This window comes from Dendropsophus ebraccatus, chromosome 2 (assembly GCF_027789765.1).
Source record: "Dendropsophus ebraccatus isolate aDenEbr1 chromosome 2, aDenEbr1.pat, whole genome shotgun sequence".
Taxonomy (NCBI): Eukaryota; Metazoa; Chordata; class Amphibia; order Anura; family Hylidae; genus Dendropsophus; species Dendropsophus ebraccatus.
The window spans coordinates 49,090,127-49,109,069 of record NC_091455.1 but is presented as its reverse complement, the minus strand read 5'-3'; the positions used below and the strand labels follow the sequence as shown (position 1 = coordinate 49,109,069).

The following is an 18,943-nucleotide window of genomic DNA, read 5'->3' as shown; positions in this document are numbered from 1 at the left end:
GATTGCTATAGAAGCAATACCTGCCTCATGGTAGGAAAAAGAAAGAAAAAAAAACGTTGAGTTTAAAAACCTTAACCCATTTCCAAAGTTGCTTGCAAGACAGCATGACAACAAAGAACTTAAAGTGACTCTGTACCCACAATCTGCCCATGCCAAACCACTTGTACCTTCGGATAGCTGCTTTTAATTCAAGATCTGTCCTGGGGTCCATTTGGCAGGTGATGCAGTTATTGTACTAAAAAAATACTTTTAAACTTGTAACCCTGTGCCAAACTGGCTTGGCCTAGAGTGACTATGCATCAGGCTTGCACAACCTCTCTGTCCCTCCTCCCTGCCCTCTTCATTATTAAGAATGCTCCAGGCAGATTTTCTCCTATTCATCAGCTGTAAGAACACGGCACATGGGCTGGATCATTAAGACACTTGTGCAGTGTTCACTGCAGAGGAATAGGAAAAATCCTGCCAGTGGCATTCCTAATGATGAAGAGGGTGGAGGGACGGAGGGGTGGTGCAAAGTTAGAGCACAGATACTCTAGGCCACGGCCGTTTGGCACAGGGCTGCAAGTTTAGAAGTTATTTTTTAGGACAATAACCACCTGCCGAACTGACCCCAGGACAGATCTTGGATTAAAAGCAGCTATCCGAAGGTACAAGTGGTTTGGGGGGGACAGATTGTGGGTACAGAGTCGCTTTAAAAAGGAATGGCTTATAAAGGACAAAAGTGTTAAGGTGAATCTGTAGGCCCTCTGACCCCCAACAAACCTTTGGTGCAGTAATATTGCAGCAGTCTTTCCAGGTGTGGTCCCAGGGTCCAAATAGCACCTTGTACCATCCATTTAATTAAAAAAAAATTTAATCCGAAGAAACTGTGTCTAAGAGGCAGGGCCTAGAGTGCCCATGCCCTAGGCCTGTAGTGCCTCCCTCTTTTTTCTGCCTGCCCTCCTTACTGATTATGCCCCTGGGGCGGGCAGCTAGAAGGAAGAGAGGCTGCAAGCAGCATGGTGGCTCTAGGCCCCGCTCCACTGACACCACTCCTATAGATTAAAAAAAATAGTTTTTATTAAATAAAGGGCACCAGCTGATATTTGGAACCCTGGACCTCGCATGGAATACCTGCGGAAATGGAATGGTGCCGGCAGTTTAGTGGTGCCTACGGATTCGCTTTAAGGACTTTGCGTCCAAAAAGCCATCTCCTTATTAGTAAAGACGTGTCTGTGATGCTTTAAGTAGGTGTAGGCTCATGGTTTGACAGTTAAGGGCATTATTTAAATGGTCCCCTACTTATCTTTAACCCTTATACAGCAGGGGACCACCAGGGTGTTACCTCTAGGTATGGTCTTGATGTAGGTAACAGCTGGCCTTATGGGTCAAGAGACACTGGGGCAAAGAATCAAGGGGTCCGGAAACGGAGGAGTATGGTTATAGGGAGAATTAGTGGTTAGGCAATAAGTCAGGGTGGGTCGTATTGATTCAACAGTCCTCAACAGGTTGGAAGTCAGACATAGGAATACAACAGAGTAGAGGACATCAGAGAAGAGGTTAGGTAACCAGCCAGGGTCAAAAATAGTATCTGATCAGTAAACAATATATCACTCTGGCCGGACATTAGCAAAATAGGAACCTAATTGCTCACGCAGAGTGTGGCTAGTGAAGTTGTCTAGTGTGGCTATAACAACAAATCTATCTGGAAAAAGAACTTTGTGACCTTGTAACATCTAGGTTATGGATCGTTTGTAATAAAGCATCTGATGACGTGTGGAATAATTCTGTCAGTGGCCTCCAGATGTACAGTGGATCCCTAAAACCTTCTCCAGGTTCTGTATCATCATTCTTTACAACTCACAAGATGTACGGAGCCATCATATGACTATGTGCCTGAACTCTAAGCAAAGAGGGTTCTCATCATCATCATCATGGCTGGAAATTCCATAACATCAAGCAATAAGCCATTATAATGATGGCCCATACAAACAGGACATTCCAACATCTATCCATTAACATGATGACATTTTCCTGTTCTATATACAACATTTTACAGAATTTGCCGTGTGTCATTATTTAGTAATTGCAGTGTATATATACATAAAATTAAGTGGATACTGCACCTGCTTCTGGTTATTATAGAAATGCATATTTACTTATCAGCATCTTATAGAACATAGCCACAGGGCTTCTGCTGGTGAGAGAGTTCTTTTTACCCCAACCTCACCACGTTTAACTTAAAGAGACTCTGTCAGTAGGTTTAGGCTGTCCTATCTAAGGGTAGCATAAAATATAGACAGAGAAGCTCAACAAAATTATGTATCACTTACATTGTTCTGTGCAGCTGGTTTAGAGATATCCTCCTGAGTACTACAATACAATAAGTATTATGTGCATGAGCCGAGTAGTCCTGGATATTCATGAGAAGCAAAAAAATTCCACCCACCAGCTGCTGATTGGCAGTTATCTATCCATGCTGTGTATAGACAGTCACCTGTCAATCAGCAGCAGGAGAGCGGGGGGGGGGGGGTGGCAAGAATCCTATTCCCCTGCATATTAGGAGAACGGCTGAAGAAATTGCAAGTAATACATTGATCTGTTCAGCATTTCTGTCACTAGTTTATGCCGCCCTCATTTAAGTCACCATAAACCTAGGGACTAGAACAGATTTTCCAGACAACCATAATATCATGTAACTATGCAACTAAGTCCAGCACAGTCTTAAATTTCCCAAAAAACAGATGAAGGTGCAAAAATAGGTGGTTATTTTATATCCTTCTGAATGTATTCCAATATGTTACTCCTCTAACACAGGCAACAAATGTAGCAGGATTGAAGAACTGTCTATATTTGGATTCAGGAAACTTCCCCAGCATTGGTGAATTATTGAATGTAGAAGATAAGATTTATAAAGCAGAGTAATATGCTGTCGAGAGGGCTTGTCTTTTATATGATTGCAGTAGATGAAAGCAAAGCAATCTATCCATACGTACAGACTATTCAAGTGTCAGGCTGCTTTATTATGGCTCTAGATATGAACTCCCTGTGGTCCATTTACAGCAATCCAAGATGAGTGTCCTGTATCTAGGGAGATGGCAGCTGATAGTCTTATCACAGAAGGTGATAGTCCAGAGAGGATCTGAAGCTACTGATGAAGGGTTGAAGGTTAAGCCCTTGTTTGATGTGCATGTTCTGCTTTGTGTTCATTTACAAAAAGTGCAATGCATCGTTCTGGAATGTACTGTATCTAAAAAAAAATAAAAATCTATTTTTTAAATATATATATATATATATATATATATATATATATATTTATACAGCACCATATTATCTTGCAGCAGTTAACTATGTACAGTTACATGTACAAACAAGGGTTGATACACAGTATAAAACTAACACCAAAGTGAGGGCCCTGATTACAAAAGCTTGCAATCTACAGTATAAAAAACTAGTTAGGACAATGTTTGACCAATCCTAAAATTAGGCTATAATGAACACTTTTTAAGAAGCCATTATTTGTTAATACAGTTTGTCTCTCACATACAGTATAAGCAGTCTAAGGCTACCCATATACATGCCAGAGGATAGGCTGCATTAGGCTGACTATGCCAAACAAGGGTGACAACATTTTTGATCGTGCCTGTGAATTTAGTTTAGTTGCAATGTATTAAACACACATGGTTGTATACCAGTCTCAGTTTCCTAAGGGTATGTATTAATAGTTTTATTTTTTGGGGGGTTGTACATATAGCAAGTTTTACATTTGTAAAAGTACTTTGCCTAATTTTACTTTTCCACGCCGAAGGCAGTACATAATAGAAACTGGATGACATGCAGCTTTTGGTGTATAACCGAGGCTGGAGAATGATTATTTTACCTCATAACTGGTGGCCTTTAAAAACGTTGAAGACCTGTACTCACCGCTTGCATTGGTTGCAGCTTTCATAGAAGAGGAGTTTTCCTTTGGCACCAGCTCTTCTCCCTGAGCTAGACTTTCTCCTTGTAATCTAAAACACAGATGCACCATTACAGAGGAGCCCCATTAACAACGTGTTACTATATTACAGGCTCCCTATCAGTACTGTGGCCTACATTTTAGACAGAACACAATAACAAAACAAGCCCTAGAGCCCTTAACTAGATTCAGGTATTTTAAAGGGGCCGTTTACACTTGAATTTGTTTGCAGAGATTAGGCTTAGTGAACTTGCTCAACGTTCGGGTTCGGCAATGTTCCTATGACCCTCGAATGCTTTGCATTTGACTCCCCAGCAGCTGGAGAAGTAAGCTACAGCCCTAGGGCTACCAGAAAAACATGGATATAACCTATGGCTGTATTCAGGTTTTCCAGGACTCACTTGGGCTACATCCAACTTCCTTAGCTGCTAGGAGTCAAGTGCCAAGTGTTCGGGATCGGACAAACGTTGTCGATTGAGAATGTTCGGCAAGTTCACTCAAAACTAATTAGAACTCAACAGCCAATGAATTTTATTCAGGCCGGTTTCAGACAAGTGTATTACAGAAGGATTTTTGGCCCAACTGTGTGTCTAATGACCTATAATGAAAGCATCATTGGCACATCAGGTCTTTAGTTTGGATTTTTGTGTCTATATTACATTCATCTCAAAACGGCACTGTATGACACCAATGCTGGATCCTGTAAAAATTTGTGTTTTTTTCTTCCTTCTATTATTCAGGCCAATACAAAGTTATTAGTTTGTCCTGTAGCAAAACTACTATAAAGTTATATAGAATGTACAAATAGAAAGCACTAAATCATAAAATGGTAAAGTCAATTATACTCAGTAGTATGAAGGATCATGTTCCACACACTTACATACTTGTTTACTTATTGATTTGCTGGTTGTTTATGCTTCCTAATAACTGTTTGTTGGATTACTGTTTTCACAATCTGAACTACATATTTGTCCTTTATCAAATACGTGTCTATTGTGACCATAGGGTACGTGCACACTACGGAATGGCAATGGAAAACCCATTATGCATTCCACAGCTCACAGACTGTGGCGTGCGTGCGTGTTTCCACCCGTGTCATAGACTCCACTCTATGCACGGTGGATTCCGCCCTCAGTCCAAAGAATGAACAGTTTCATTCTCTGAATGGAGGGCAGAATCCACCCGTGCATAGAATGGAGTTTATGGCACGGAAGGAGACACGCGCCCACCACAGTCAGTGAGCGGGTGCGAGCTGTGAAATACGCAACAGGTTTTCTAATGCCATTCCGCAGTGTGCACGTATCCTTAAAGGGAACCAATCAGCTGAAATATCCAGGGACACCAGGAAGCATCGGGAGCGCCATGCTCCCTGAGGGGTGGGGGAGGGCTGACGCAGCCGACATGCAGTGCAGACTGGGAACCAGTATGTAGGAGCAGAGAGCGGCGTCCGGTGAAGGGGAGTCAGCGGCGGAATAGTGTAAGAAGCGGCGGCCGGCGGCTGGATAGTTACACGCTTGAAGGCGGGAGGAGGGGCATGATGAAGCAACCCCTTGTGTAAGGAGCGGCGGCGGCGATGTGATGGGGATAGCACAGGTACTACTCCCCCTTCCTCTGCTCATACTATGAGCAGATGATGGGAGGAGTAGTACTGTGTATATGTGCCCAGCACTGAGCAGGGAGGGAGGGGGGAGGTAGATGCACAGGCACCTTTCTCCCTCTCTGCTCAGTGCCCTCCAAATGTATTCATTGAATACATTTATGGGATACTTTGGGGAGCAAGGACACTTGCTCCCCAAAGTATTACATAAATGTATTCAATCAAAATGTAGTGTACATAACATTTTTACATACACATTTATTGATTCAATAGAGTGTCTAGCAGGGGTGCACTATATATAGAAGTCAATGGTACTCATTGACTTCTGCTGGACACTTCATAGGAATTACACCCTTCGTCAAGATGTCACGGTTTCTAAGAGAATTCTAACACTCCATGATCTAATAAATTAAGGGAAATAGCAGTATATGTGCATTTCCTATAATTAATGTACATTTATTGTACATTTCGTAAGTAATAACATATTAAAAAATACTTTTGGCCGGACTTCTCCTTTAAATACAATTTTCCAAATACTGTACCTATCACCCCAAGATATATAATTCACTAATATAGTAGTATCACTTATAGTGCTGGCTTTTTGTGTTTTATCACTAACAGGTAATGAAAATAGAAGGACTACAAAATTTGCATTGTTTCCAGCATTGTCCCGTGACACTGAGGTTTGGCTGGATCTCATCTCCCACCCCCTGGAATGGTTTACCATCTCGGCCCCCTCCAATCTAAATCACCATCACTTTGAGCTTCACAGTAAAGCTCCCTAGACCCCGTTAAAGGAGAAGTCCAGCAAAATATTTTATTAAACTATTGTATTGCCCCCAAAAGTTATGCAAATCCCCAATATACACTTATTACAGGAAATGCTTGTAAAGTGTTTTTTCTCTGCACTTACTACTGCATCAAGGCTTCACCCCCTGGATAACATGGTGATGTCACAACCCGACTCCCAGAGCTGTGCGGGCTGTGGCTGCTGGAGAGGATGATGGCAGGGGGACACTGAGGGACACAGGGCACTGGAGGGACACTGAGCATCCCCCTGCCATCATCTTCTCCAGCAGCCACAGCCCGCACAGCTCTGGGAGTCAGGTCGTGACATCACCATTTTATCCAGGCAGTGACATCACCATTCTATCCAGGAAGTGAAGCCTTGATGCAGTAGTAAGTGCAGGGAAAAAGCACTTTATAAGCATTTTCCCGTAATAAGTGTATATTGGTGATTTGTTTAACTTTTGGGGGGCAATACAATACTTTATTAAACATTTTTGCTGCACTTCTCCTTTAAGTAGGAAATGAGAGGGGGGGGGGGGGGGGTAGATATTGGGGATAGGTACAGTTATACCTGGATTTTCAGGCCTCAAGAGAAGCTGTTCTTATAAATCATCCACTAGAAGATATAATCTCTATATGGGCCAAATAAACGCTAGAAAAAGATCTGATCAATGTTAATGTATTGCATATTAGAATAATGCTTTGGCAGAGATTGAAAGACTTGGCATTTATGACCACTGGGATAAAAAATGACAAACCGTAAGCAGCTTTTCTGTGAACAGGTCATTTTCTAATAATTTTACACAACCATTCTGACTTTCAGGCAAATTAAAAAGTGATCCTGTAGTGTTATCAATGGCGCAGTTAACCCCTAAATGACCTTGGCATTGTAAGCCCTGATGATCAGAGAAATTACAAGATGTATCAATACAGCTGAATAGTTATTCCCAAATCCCCATACAGTTTCATGTGAGCGGCAAACACTAAGCGAATACAGGGAGTACATTAAAAGGCTGTTTTAACCCTGTAAGTATCTGGAACTTGGTTTTTTTAAAACTGCGTCTGGCAGGGATCGGCAAAATTTGGTGCCTTTTTGCTGCCATACGCTGATCACTAAGTGGGTGGGGCTTACAGCAGAGGTGGCATGGCTGTTAATAAATAAACATTTATTCATAAGTAAAGTTATTTTACTATCTTTCTGTTGTCCTTCATGCTTTTCTTCTTCCTTTGATGCAAACTGTCTGCTATGGTGTCTTTTGCTCCACATCTTATCTGGTGTACATGCTGTACAAACTTCCGGTTCATGTGTACAGGACACTCTTGTTAGGAATTAAAGGGGCTGTCTGCAACAAATTCATACTTGGCCATGCTGCCAAGGCTTTGGGGGACATGTCAGTAATGTATACTTACCGATCTCACTTCCCAGGCCACCTGCTCTTTCATAATATTCAATGATGTCCCATTCCCATAGGAAATGGCCAATCAGCATAGTCTCTATGCTATTTCCATTGGGGGTGGCACGTTATTGGATGTTTTGAAAAGACTGACAGCGGCACAGAGTAAGCCAGGTAAGTAGACATTACGGACATGTCCCCCGTAGCCCTGGCAGCATGGCTAACTATGACTTTTTCCTTGACAACCCCTTTAAATCAACTCTATCTACTTCCCACTAGTTATAACCAGTATGGTGGGAGGGAGATAGAGTTAGCTGAATTAATAGCTAGAGTGTCTGGCAAGAAATGGGAAGTCTGTTACAGGATTGAAGACAAAGAGAGCAGACAGCTTGCATTAAGCATAAAATACCCCAGAAATTGTAGTAAAATATCTTAATTGATTAGACAGTTAAAAATAGGTTTCATTGTTGGACAGACCCTTTAAGACTATGTTGTGGACGGTCGGTCTTAGTAAAATAACCCCTTCATGCAGACATACCCCAGCACTATCCCTTTAAGTATTCTTCATAAAAAAAGGCTATTAAACTCCCTGTGATCCAGCCAATGCCCATTGCTCTGTCAAACAGTGGTCCCTGCTTACCAGTAAATCACAGACGTATAGCAAATACACTCCCTATGTTCAAAGAATGTGAAAAGGTCCTAACTCTAACTGGCTGAAAGGTTTTATGGATTTATGAAATAAAAGATGATGAGATGGTGAGTGCTGTGGTATTGGAAATTATGTGGTATACTGACATATTATAAATGTATAGCTGCATATCTGCTTTTTAGCTCCTTTTCATTGAGATCATTGTGATCTGTGACTTTATCTTAAGCCCCTTTTACAGGGGCCGATATAGAGGAGCAAACAAGCGCAGTCAGCGCTTGTTGCTCCTCGTTCCCCGCTCGCTATTACATGCGGCGGCATCGAGCAGGTGAATGCAGGGGGGACCGCGGTGAGCTGCAGGGGGGCTGCCGGGTGATTGCCAGATCGTCCAGGCAGCCAACAGAGGATAGCGGCGGTCTGCTGCCGCTGCACCTATTCCACAAAGCGATGGCAACAGATTACTGCTAAAACATGTTGACATCATTTATGCCGGCTGATCGTTGCCTTCTGCCAATAATCGTTCCATGTAGTACGGACTTTGGTTATAGTGGCTATAGGGAGTCGTAGGTACAAGTACAAGTTGTTGTTCGCTTCCATCCCACCCAAAGCTCTGCCTCTTCAGATTGGCTTCTGAATCAGTCATCAGCTTACAAGAAAGTCGGGGCAAGGAGAGCCACTAAGAAAGACGAATATAAGATAACTGTCCTAAATATCTTGAGAATGAAGTGTTGCTTTAAACATTATTTTCTCCATCATCTTTCAATATACTGTAACCAACAAGTAACTGTAAATATGCTAATTGCACGTATTTACTTATTCAGATATACGCACGCACACTTTTGGAATGTTTTCTACCTTTCTTGATCCGGTAGTAAGCCTGCAGCAATTGAGATGACAAATAGTTTTGTGTCTGTTCCATCTTCCCAGCCATTTCAGACCACAAGGAATGTGTCTGAGGGCTGCAGCTCTATACCTAACATGGCCTTAGGTGTAACCAAGAGTATACTCTATAGACATGTCTATAGACATGAGAGCAGGATAGTAACAGGAGTGGAATGTCTCTCATTCAATTGCTTTTTAATTCTACTTTTCTTTTATAGACGCGGTAGTCCCTACACAAGTATCCTCTCAAGAACAAATGAAGAAAGATAATCTTCAAGACTGATTGCTTCTCAAGCTTAAAGAGAGCTATCCGCCTGCTCAGCCCTCGAAACACTGTGATTCGCAAAAAGAAAAGTGAGATGTAATTCATTAGCAATTGTCCCATATAGGAACTGTGAATAATGTGTGTAATTTTTCTTTAATGAGAAATCAATCAATGATGTATATTGTTTAAAAAACAAAACACGTATTGGTATGCTCAAATATGGAACATATGGAATATTTGCTAATTTAAAGGGGTATACCCATTTATGAAACACTCAGCAATGGAAGTCCCACCTCTGGGACCAAAACCTTAAGATCGAGGGCTTATTGGCCCCCTCCAGCCTGTTCGTGGTCAGGAAGCTGAAAACAGCTAAATCCAGCATGTTACACTGTTTGGGTTACTAACAAATGGCATAGCCCAAAAGCTACAGAGTTTACGTACCTCCTGAAGTAGCCATAAAAGTCAGTCAATGTAACACGCCATATTCAGCAGTTGTGAACAGGCTGGAGGGGACTAGGGATGCCTAGTATCCCAGATGGGTATACCCCTATGAGGTAAAAATTGACAGATTATCCTCTAGACAGGCTGTCAATGTTTGATTGGTGGGCATCTAATTAACAGCACCCCAACCAATCAGCTGTTAGAAGGGCGTTTGTGCCTTGGTACATAGTGCTGCGGCCTCTTCAATGTTTACTTGCACTCATCCTTGCATTAATGTACTACTCGTAGCAGCGGTGCAAGGAACTGAAGTGCTGTGTCATTCAAGTCAATCATGACATCTGATCAGCCCCTTGCAACACAATGGCCGGATGCCAAGTGGTTGACATGGTAGACTTCAACCTCACATGTTAGTACTTCTATAAAAACTTTCCAGAGTATCATAGGAGAGCAATGAAGAATATAGTGTAGAATACAAATAACTACAATGCTTTGCAGTGTATTAGCAATTTGGTTCCCCGACGGTCAAGTACCCTCCCAGGACCCAAAAAATTACGTAGAACTGTTTGATAAAAGTTTTAAAAATATACATAAAAATTATATCCTGCAGAGTAAATGCTGTGCACATACAAAGTCTATACAACTTTTTGATTGCCTTGCTAACTACAAAACTTGAATAAAAAGTGTTAAAAAAGTTGAATGTACAGCAAAATCTTATCATCTTATTATCTGAGCAGTTGTAACCTGATCCATCAGTGTGCTGATTTTTCTCAAGACAGACTTGAGCAGTTTTGCAGAGTGAACAATGAGTTTAGAATTAGGGAGAGCAGAAAGTATCTAGAAGCGAAAGAGGCATTGATAAGATATATTACAAACCTACTTACATACAAATGCTTTATGCAGCGTTTGTTGAATAGGAGTGCTGTTTAAAGGGCCCCTTTAAGTCCAATCTCCTGTTTTATATAACATTGGGTAAGAAGATAGAGCGCAAGGGGTGGTACAACTGCCTTGGTAATAGTATCATTAAGCATGCATGAGCATATCTCCATGCCTAATATCAGATAAGACAGGATATACTGGAGTGATACTTTAAGAAACTAAGTGACAATATTTATGGGCATTTGAATGGCTGTCAAATAGTCATTCCCTCTCATTAGACCATCAAGATTTCTCACACACACATAAATATTATATATATATATATATATATATATATATATATATATATATATATTTATTTATTAGAGATGAGCTAACCTGGAGCATGCTGGAGTCCATCCGAACCTGAGCGTTCGGCATTTGATTAGCTGGGGCTGCTGAAGTTGGATAAAGCCCTAAGACTATGTGGAAAACATGGATATAGTCATTGGCTGTATCCATGTTTTCCAGACAACCTTAGAGCTTTATCCAAGTTCAGCAGCCACCGCTAATCAAATGCCGAACGCTCAGGTTCGGATGGACTCGAGCATGCTCGAGGTTTGCTCATCTCTAATATATATATATATATATATATATATATATATATATATATATATATATCACAAACATTTTAAAAAACATAATTGATACCTTCAATTGCATTTTTGTTCATGTTCTTTAAATAGAAGACTAAGCTACAAATCATTATCTGAAGACAACTTCACTAGTGCCATGAATAAGATTTATTAGAAACGTAGGAGCAAATGCTTTAACAGGAAAAGAGGTCTTAATGTAACTGGGGTGATATAATTTGTTTTTCATGGTACAAGCAATGCTGTTCTGCCAGATGCTATCTACTATGTTTACCTTGCACACCTTGAGCAGATGTTTAGAGTGACTTTTGCTTGAGGTTCAGTGGTGTAAGTGCTACGACCTTGGCTAAATTTGCTTCCAGATGGCATGAGACTGGTAACACCTTCCATGCGTAGATCATCAAGGTCTTCTGTAATATAAACATCCAAGGATACATTACAATGATGCCTTATTAAGCTTGTTGGAAAACAATTTCCATGAGTAATCACTTGGCCGTCTATTCATAATTATTTGGGTTCATATAAAATCTGGATGCCGAGGACTGGCAACACTATGTAGAGCATTGCATGAACAGAAACATGAACAAACATAAACAGGAAGTAAATTCCACGATTATACCTCACTATTTGACATTACAATATCAGTCAAGGTACGAAGCAAAGAACATACCAACCGATTAACTGGAAATATTTATAGGAATCCTAAGCCTTAAGATGTTATCTCACTATAATACAAATACAACATGTAACATGGGTAATTTCAGAGATTCAGGCAGACATATAAAAACTAAAGAAATCCTGTAAAAGATTCTAGGTAGAATAGTATTGAAACAAATACAATAGAATGAAATGTCTTTTTTTTGGCAAGTGCTGGGGAGGGGACGATAAACAAAATAACATGCTCCTACTTCCCCCACACCAGCACTGGTGGCCGCATCCTGCCGCTCCAGTCCCTGGGTCCCCGGCCACTTCCCGGGGACCCAAGTCGTGCCCTGTGAGGTCTGCTCTGCCAGCCAGCGGCCAAGGAGGAACCCCACTACAGCGCTGACTGGCTGAGCGGGCCTCACACATCACAAACCATGTCCCTGTTAGCATCCAGGGACCTGGGGATTGGTAAGAGCATGTTATTTCTTCTATCTTCCCCCTCCTCAACACTTGCTAAAAAATATATCTGGCGGGACTTCTCTTTTCAAGTAAAACTAAAACTAATTTTAGATAGAGATAACAACACACTAAGATAGAAAATTGATAGACAATTAATGATAGATTAGATAGATAGATAGATAGATAGATAGATAGATAGATAGATAGATAGATAGATAGATAGATAGATAGATAGCACCAGGTTGCTGCACAAGTGCGGCCCAGGTGTGAGCAGCAGCTGGTTCCTAAGAACCAGAGTCACTGCAGGGAACCGGAACACAGGCTATATGGTCAGCAGGAGAGTCAGCGCAGTAACATAATGTATTTTATATGGTGGCTATTACATCATATGTTTAATAGTAGTTTTACATTATTATTATCACAAAACATAAAGGAAATGTTTTATGGCATAATTCGGCAGATTCTCCATTTGGGAGTCTGGAAAATCTGGGTGATGATCCGTAGTGAAGCTGCAGTAGCAACATATCGCCAGTAGAGAGTCAGATTGCTTCGCATGTAAATAACGGTGGCAGAAGTAGTTTGCTGCAGTCCTAGGGAGTCCTGGAAAACATGGATACAGCCTATGGCAGTGTCTATGTATTCTAGGCAGCCTTAGGACTGCATCAAACTTTGTCAGCCCCTGGCAAACGCCGCGCGATCTGACTCGAAAATGCTCAAGACGCACTCATCTTTAATGACTAGTTTTAGCATTACTGAGGAAGTGAGACAATGACATGACTATGTGTACGGGGAAACTGAAAAGGCTAAAGAGCTTTCTTACTTGCATTAATACTGCATACGAACCCCCACATACAAGCCCCCGCCCCCCCCCCAGTGACAGAAAACAATAGCTGAAAAAGTCAAACTCAATCAGCAAATCCGCTAGGTATTTGCTGTCTCAGCACGCATTATGCATAGAGATCAGAGAATTGGGACAGCTCTTGATTGATTACTTGATAGTTTGTTGTTTCTTACACAGTCGCTCTCCTCCTATGGTAGAATACGTTTATAAGCCCTGCTAAAAGAGTTGTACAAATCTAGACAGGTAAAAAGAACGAAAAAACAGTTAAGCCGCTAAATAACAAAAAAAAAATCAAAAACAAAACTCCACATTCTAGAGCTACAAACAATCTAAATCACAACTGTCCTTTAAGGAATTGTGAAGCCCCTGAAAGGGATTGTGAGCTCCTTTTTTCACAGCATATAAGATATCCTCTGGACCTGTGCCCTCTGCAGCTATATGAATGTCTCCAAACCACGTCACCTTGGTAACCTATCGCCATGCATCGTGAGTGCCCTCTTCTCAACACTACTGAACAAGGAATCTTTTGGCAATACCAGTTTCCCATGCTTCTCTATCAATTGAAATGACCTGGCTTTTTGACAGACACTGTTTAATTATGAATGGGCCTGAGACTTCTTTAAGACCTGACAATCCCATTACCTTCCACTTGCACCAAAGAGAGATAAAAAGGCCGCACTTTTCATCTATATTTATTTGTTCTCAGGCCTTAAGATTTATACTAGCTTGTGTATTTTGTTGGATTGGTAAATATAAAATTACATTTTTTTCCCCCTCAAATCCCCCAGAGCCCAACAGAAAAATACAATCACGTTTCCGGCCCCTGGACAGCTGAGAAGAGTTGCAGTGTACGTTGTGAACATGCAAATTGCGCTGGTGAGTCCCTTCTGTATGGGGCGGCTGACAGCGGGAGAAAAGATAATCCAGGTCCGAGACAGGACGATTCTAAGCATAAAGTATAGCTGCCAGTTTCTTTGGACCTTAGCATCTAAAACTAATGTCAAGAAGTAACAAAAGCTGTATATACCAGATATGTCCTCAGAGACAAACGCACAGTGTTAACTGGTATTTGTCAACTGGTGGAGATCGCATGACTGCTACTGTTAGGGCGCAATGTCCTAACAACAAGCTGCACCCACTGAACCGGCCCAGGATCCACAGATCAGTAGTCCGCACGTTTTGGCATGCCATACAGAGGGGTTCTCTTCCTCTCAGAGACAAATCTGACTTGGCTTCCTAGTCATGTTTCAAGGCTTTTTAAGGGGTCGCTCTTGGATTTCTTGGGCAGATAGCAATGGAGAACCCGTTCTTTTCCTTCTGGAGGAAGTTACTTTGCATGTGCTAACTAGGGTTGCACATGGATTTACAGGGCAGCGTCCTCCAATAGGTGGTATCGGAGAACCTTCTTCTCTTTTCCTTCTGTAGTAGAGCTACGGTACTTTTCTCATGGGAACTACCCAAGCCCTCACAAACAAATTTCCTATAAAAACTCAAGTAGATGAATGAGTCAGCATATAGGGTGTCTACTTAGTTTCTTCATTTAGTGAACTGTTATAGCTTCCAAAAGACATTCTAACTAGAGATTAGCAAATTTACAGTATTAATGAAGTGAAGCACTTCATTAACTCGGCAGTCGGCTTATCAGCCTGCTCTTTTGGTTGCTCTTCCCCAGGTGCCAGGAAAAGCTGGATCCAGTCCAGGGAAACTTGGAGAAGCTTTTTCCAGCATCCAGGGTAGAGTGGGGTGGAGTGGCACAGATTTCAAAGGCAGCAGGCTGATAAGCAGACTACCGAGCCAACAAAGCACTTCGCTTTGTTAATACTGCAAACTTGACTAAACGTAGGTCTGAGGCAATTAGAAATGGTTGGACAAAGGATTTGAAGACTTCCCTTCTTTAGCTACTGCTTTACAAAATCCTCTTGTATGTTGGCTGAAGAATTGTCCACATGTTGGCTCAATTGGGCTTAGAGAAACTGGCCTAGTCAAAGATGGGTTAAAACTTGGGTTAAACAACCCCAGATGTTTGTTCCCAACAGTTCTTCACCAATCTCTAGTCACCAAACCATCTGCTTTCTCAATCCTATTCCCATTTCCAGTGTTTGTTCACAGAAAATATATATTATACCACAAATGTACAAATATACACAATATACATTTTTTTTAAGTTAAAAGAAAAATAAACAAACTGTGTTAATCTGGGTAAAAACTGTCCTTGGCAGCTGATACCTTTTTATTGCTAACTCAAAAAATGATAAACTACAAGCTTTCGAGACTACCAAGGTCTCTTTATCAGGAATGCTTTAATATGATAGTTACTTTGACACACTATAAAATACAATACGAATCATACTAAGGCATTCAACTATTTTATTATAATGAAAATATAAAATTAATCCTCCAGCAATCTCTGTGATGGTCAGTCTCTCTTTAAAGAGTTTTCTCATTTTTGAGGATTCATAGATTTTTCATTGATATTTCTTATTTTTATTAACATTACTAGAACTTTAAAAGGAGTGAGCACTACTCATGTATAAAGGGCTCGGATAACAGCTGTGAGGCCAAAGGGGATAATTTCTCTCTGGATCACATTTGGCCCAACAGTTAAAGCGACTCTGTACCCACAATCTGACCACCCCAAACCCCTTGTACCTTCAGATAGCTGCTTTTAATTCAAGATCTGTCCTGGCATCTGTTTGGCAGGTGATGCTGTTATTGTCCTAAAACCACTTTCAAACTTGCAGCCTTGTGTCAAATTGGCATGGCCTAGAGTAACAATGTCCTAGGATTGCGACACCCCTCCTCCCCTTTTCACCATTAGGAATGCCCCTAAAACAATTTCTGCTATTCATCACATGTGTGAACACTACACATGTGTTGGATCGTTAAGGCATCTGTGCCATGTTCAGACAAGTTATGAATAGTAAAAAAACTGCCTGGGGTGTTCCTAGTGATGAGGAGGGTGGGAAGGCGGGGCTATGGGGTGTCACAATTCTAGGGCATGGATACTCTAGGCCACAACAACTTGACACAGGGCTGCAAGTTTAAAAGTAGTTTTTTAGGACAAAAACTGCATCGCCTGCCAAATGGACCCCAGGACAGATCTTAAATTAAAAGCAGCTACCTAAAGGTACAAGCGGTGTGGGGGGTCAGATTGTGGGTACAGAGTTGCAGGACAAGACAGTGGGCACTAGGTCTGAACCCACCCACTGTCCCTGCCAACTTGCCTCAATCGGCCCTAGGCTGCCGTGGACAACTACAAACACGTTCCCTATGCTGAGTATGTGGAACACAAAACAAGGCAGACAGACAAACACAATATAGGATAGTAAACAAGCCAAGTCAGAACCAAACAGGCAACGCAGTACAAAGTCAGTAGGCAATCGGATAGTCAAAGGTCAGGTGAAGGGTCGGATAACTAGGCGAGCAAGCAAAGGGAGTTTGGAAGGGGATCGCAGGAATAGACACAGGGGAGCTGGGACCAGGGTATTAACCTAATAGCCAGCGATCAGTGAATGACCGCTGGCTCTTTAAATACAGGACCAGGAGCCCGGACCAGAATGTAATTGGTCCGGGCTCTGGAGTCCTGCCAACCATTAGCTGCAGTGCTACAGAGAGAGTGTCAGAGACGCCTGCCACTCACTCTGAGCACCGATCGCCGTCCAGCTTAGCACTATACCAATCAGCTGGGCAGCCGTACGTCACTGGATCCCGTGGCGCCCTAGGTAATTAGGGATGCCGTCGGGTCTCCGTGAAGTCACGCGGCCCCGGGCGGAGAGGCAGCTCTACACTCGAGCTGGAGAGGACGCCGCTGGAGCGAGGTCAGGTAAGTTCTGGACACTTAGTAAGTGAAAGGAGTAAAATGCAACATTGTGAAGAAATTGTGGCAGAAAATAATAATCAGAATTAAACAAGTTATTGTTTCAGTTTAGTTTTTTTTTTACTATTAGCTTAGCTGATTATTAGCTTGTAAATCTTTTTGGATATCTTATCAGTCAGACTGTTACACTGATTCTATAAATATTTTATATATATGTTGGTGACAGGCAGAGTAGATATAAAGCACTAAAGCTTGAATACGTACAGTACAAAAAAAGGTGCTTTGGGAAAGCACCTGCACACCACCTTCCCTGTCATGGCTCTCAAAGTTTTGCAATAAACCCTTTGCATTGCTTGGATTGGTGAGTGCTGGACTCTTCTTTGCATTTATTTGGACAATAAAAGAACACTTCTTAATAATGTAATAATGTATATCGTAGATTAAAAAAACATCCCTCTAAATGCTTGTCTGTCCTGGGCAGCTCCATCTTGGTGTAGCCATGATTGTGTGTCATATTGCAATTCAGCTCCATTCACTTCAATTGAGCTGAACTGAGCTACAAGGCCGCACCCAAACTGGGGACAAGAGTGGTGCTGTTTCCAGATAAGAGTGCCCATGTTTTTGTAAGCCTGTATTACCCTTCTAAAGGGGTATTTTGCTCAAACTTAACGTTTCATATGTTGCTACCCATGAGACTAACCATTCATTTCATACCTCTTATTATCTAGTCTTCTTCCCCCAATTTTGGGCTGCTGCTTTCTTCCAAAGACACAAAATCTGTGTGTGAGCCTTTCTCTCTGCCCCCCCCCCCCCCCCCCCAATCTGAGGAAGCTAATGTAAACAGGTCCCTAGCAGGCTTTCTCTGTAATGCTGGGAGGATTAATCTGAGGTCAAGTTGCTGATGAACTCACTGTGATTAACCCCCCCCCCCCAGTATTACACAGTTGCTTAAAGGTTGCAGATAGGGACTTCTCAAATGGGTGGGGGTAGGAGGGGGAGACAGAGACAAAACTTCACACAAAGTTTTTCGTGTCTTCACAAGAAATTAGCAGCTCAGAACTGGTAAAAGGAGATAAAAACAAATATATAAGGAATTGTAAGCGTTAGTTCACACGGAGTAAATTCAATTCTTCTGAGCAGAGAGGTGTGAAGAGAGGAGGTGCGGGAGCCTTCCCATAGACTGCCTGTATGACACGGAGGCTGGCAGGATTCCTCCAGTTTTACTTTGTGTGAACTGGCCCTCACTCTCACAATGGGAAGCAACATATGAAAAGTTATGTTTCAGTGGAATACCCCTTTAAGGCTCTTGGACCCCAGAGAAAAACTGTAAAAAGCCCCTCACCATGTGCCATTTATATGACTGTTGTTTTTTTATACTACCTGAAGAACTATAGGGCGGCCCATATGTGACTGCTACCTCTTCACTCCTTATAGTTACACTATTATGCACCGCAACACAAATGAGAACAAAAACAGTGGGAATGAGGTACATTTAGGGGGACATTTATTAAGATCGGTGCACGAGTATGCCCGATCCCTTTTCCCCGGCTGAATTCACTAAAGCCGGCTGTGCACCCGGCGCAACAAATCCCTGCCCCCCCAGGGGGAGGGACGAATCTGTGCCTTACCCCATGGTGTATGTCGGGGGCAGTAATATTGCGCCCTCCTTAGAGTTCCCATTTTCCCCAGTTTGGACCACAGTCTCTCATTGTGAGTGGCACA

General features: G+C 41.9%; 1 protein-coding gene across 3 annotated transcripts in view; it reads right to left on the bottom strand.

Annotated features, from left to right (window-relative positions):
* The window catches only part of C2H8orf34 (chromosome 2 C8orf34 homolog), a 198,586-nt gene that overhangs the window by 79,030 nt on the left and 100,613 nt on the right, over positions 1–18,943 (bottom strand). For 2 of the 3 annotated variants that reach the window (XM_069957490.1, XM_069957492.1), the window contains exons 8-9: positions 11,734–11,869; positions 3,904–3,989 (exon numbers count right to left, since the gene is read on the bottom strand). In XM_069957490.1, the coding sequence (XP_069813591.1) occupies positions 3,904–3,989; positions 11,734–11,869 (222 nt within the window). The remainder of the gene's footprint in view (positions 1–3,903; positions 3,990–11,733; positions 11,870–18,943) is intronic. The other variant, XM_069957491.1, reaches the window with a different exon arrangement.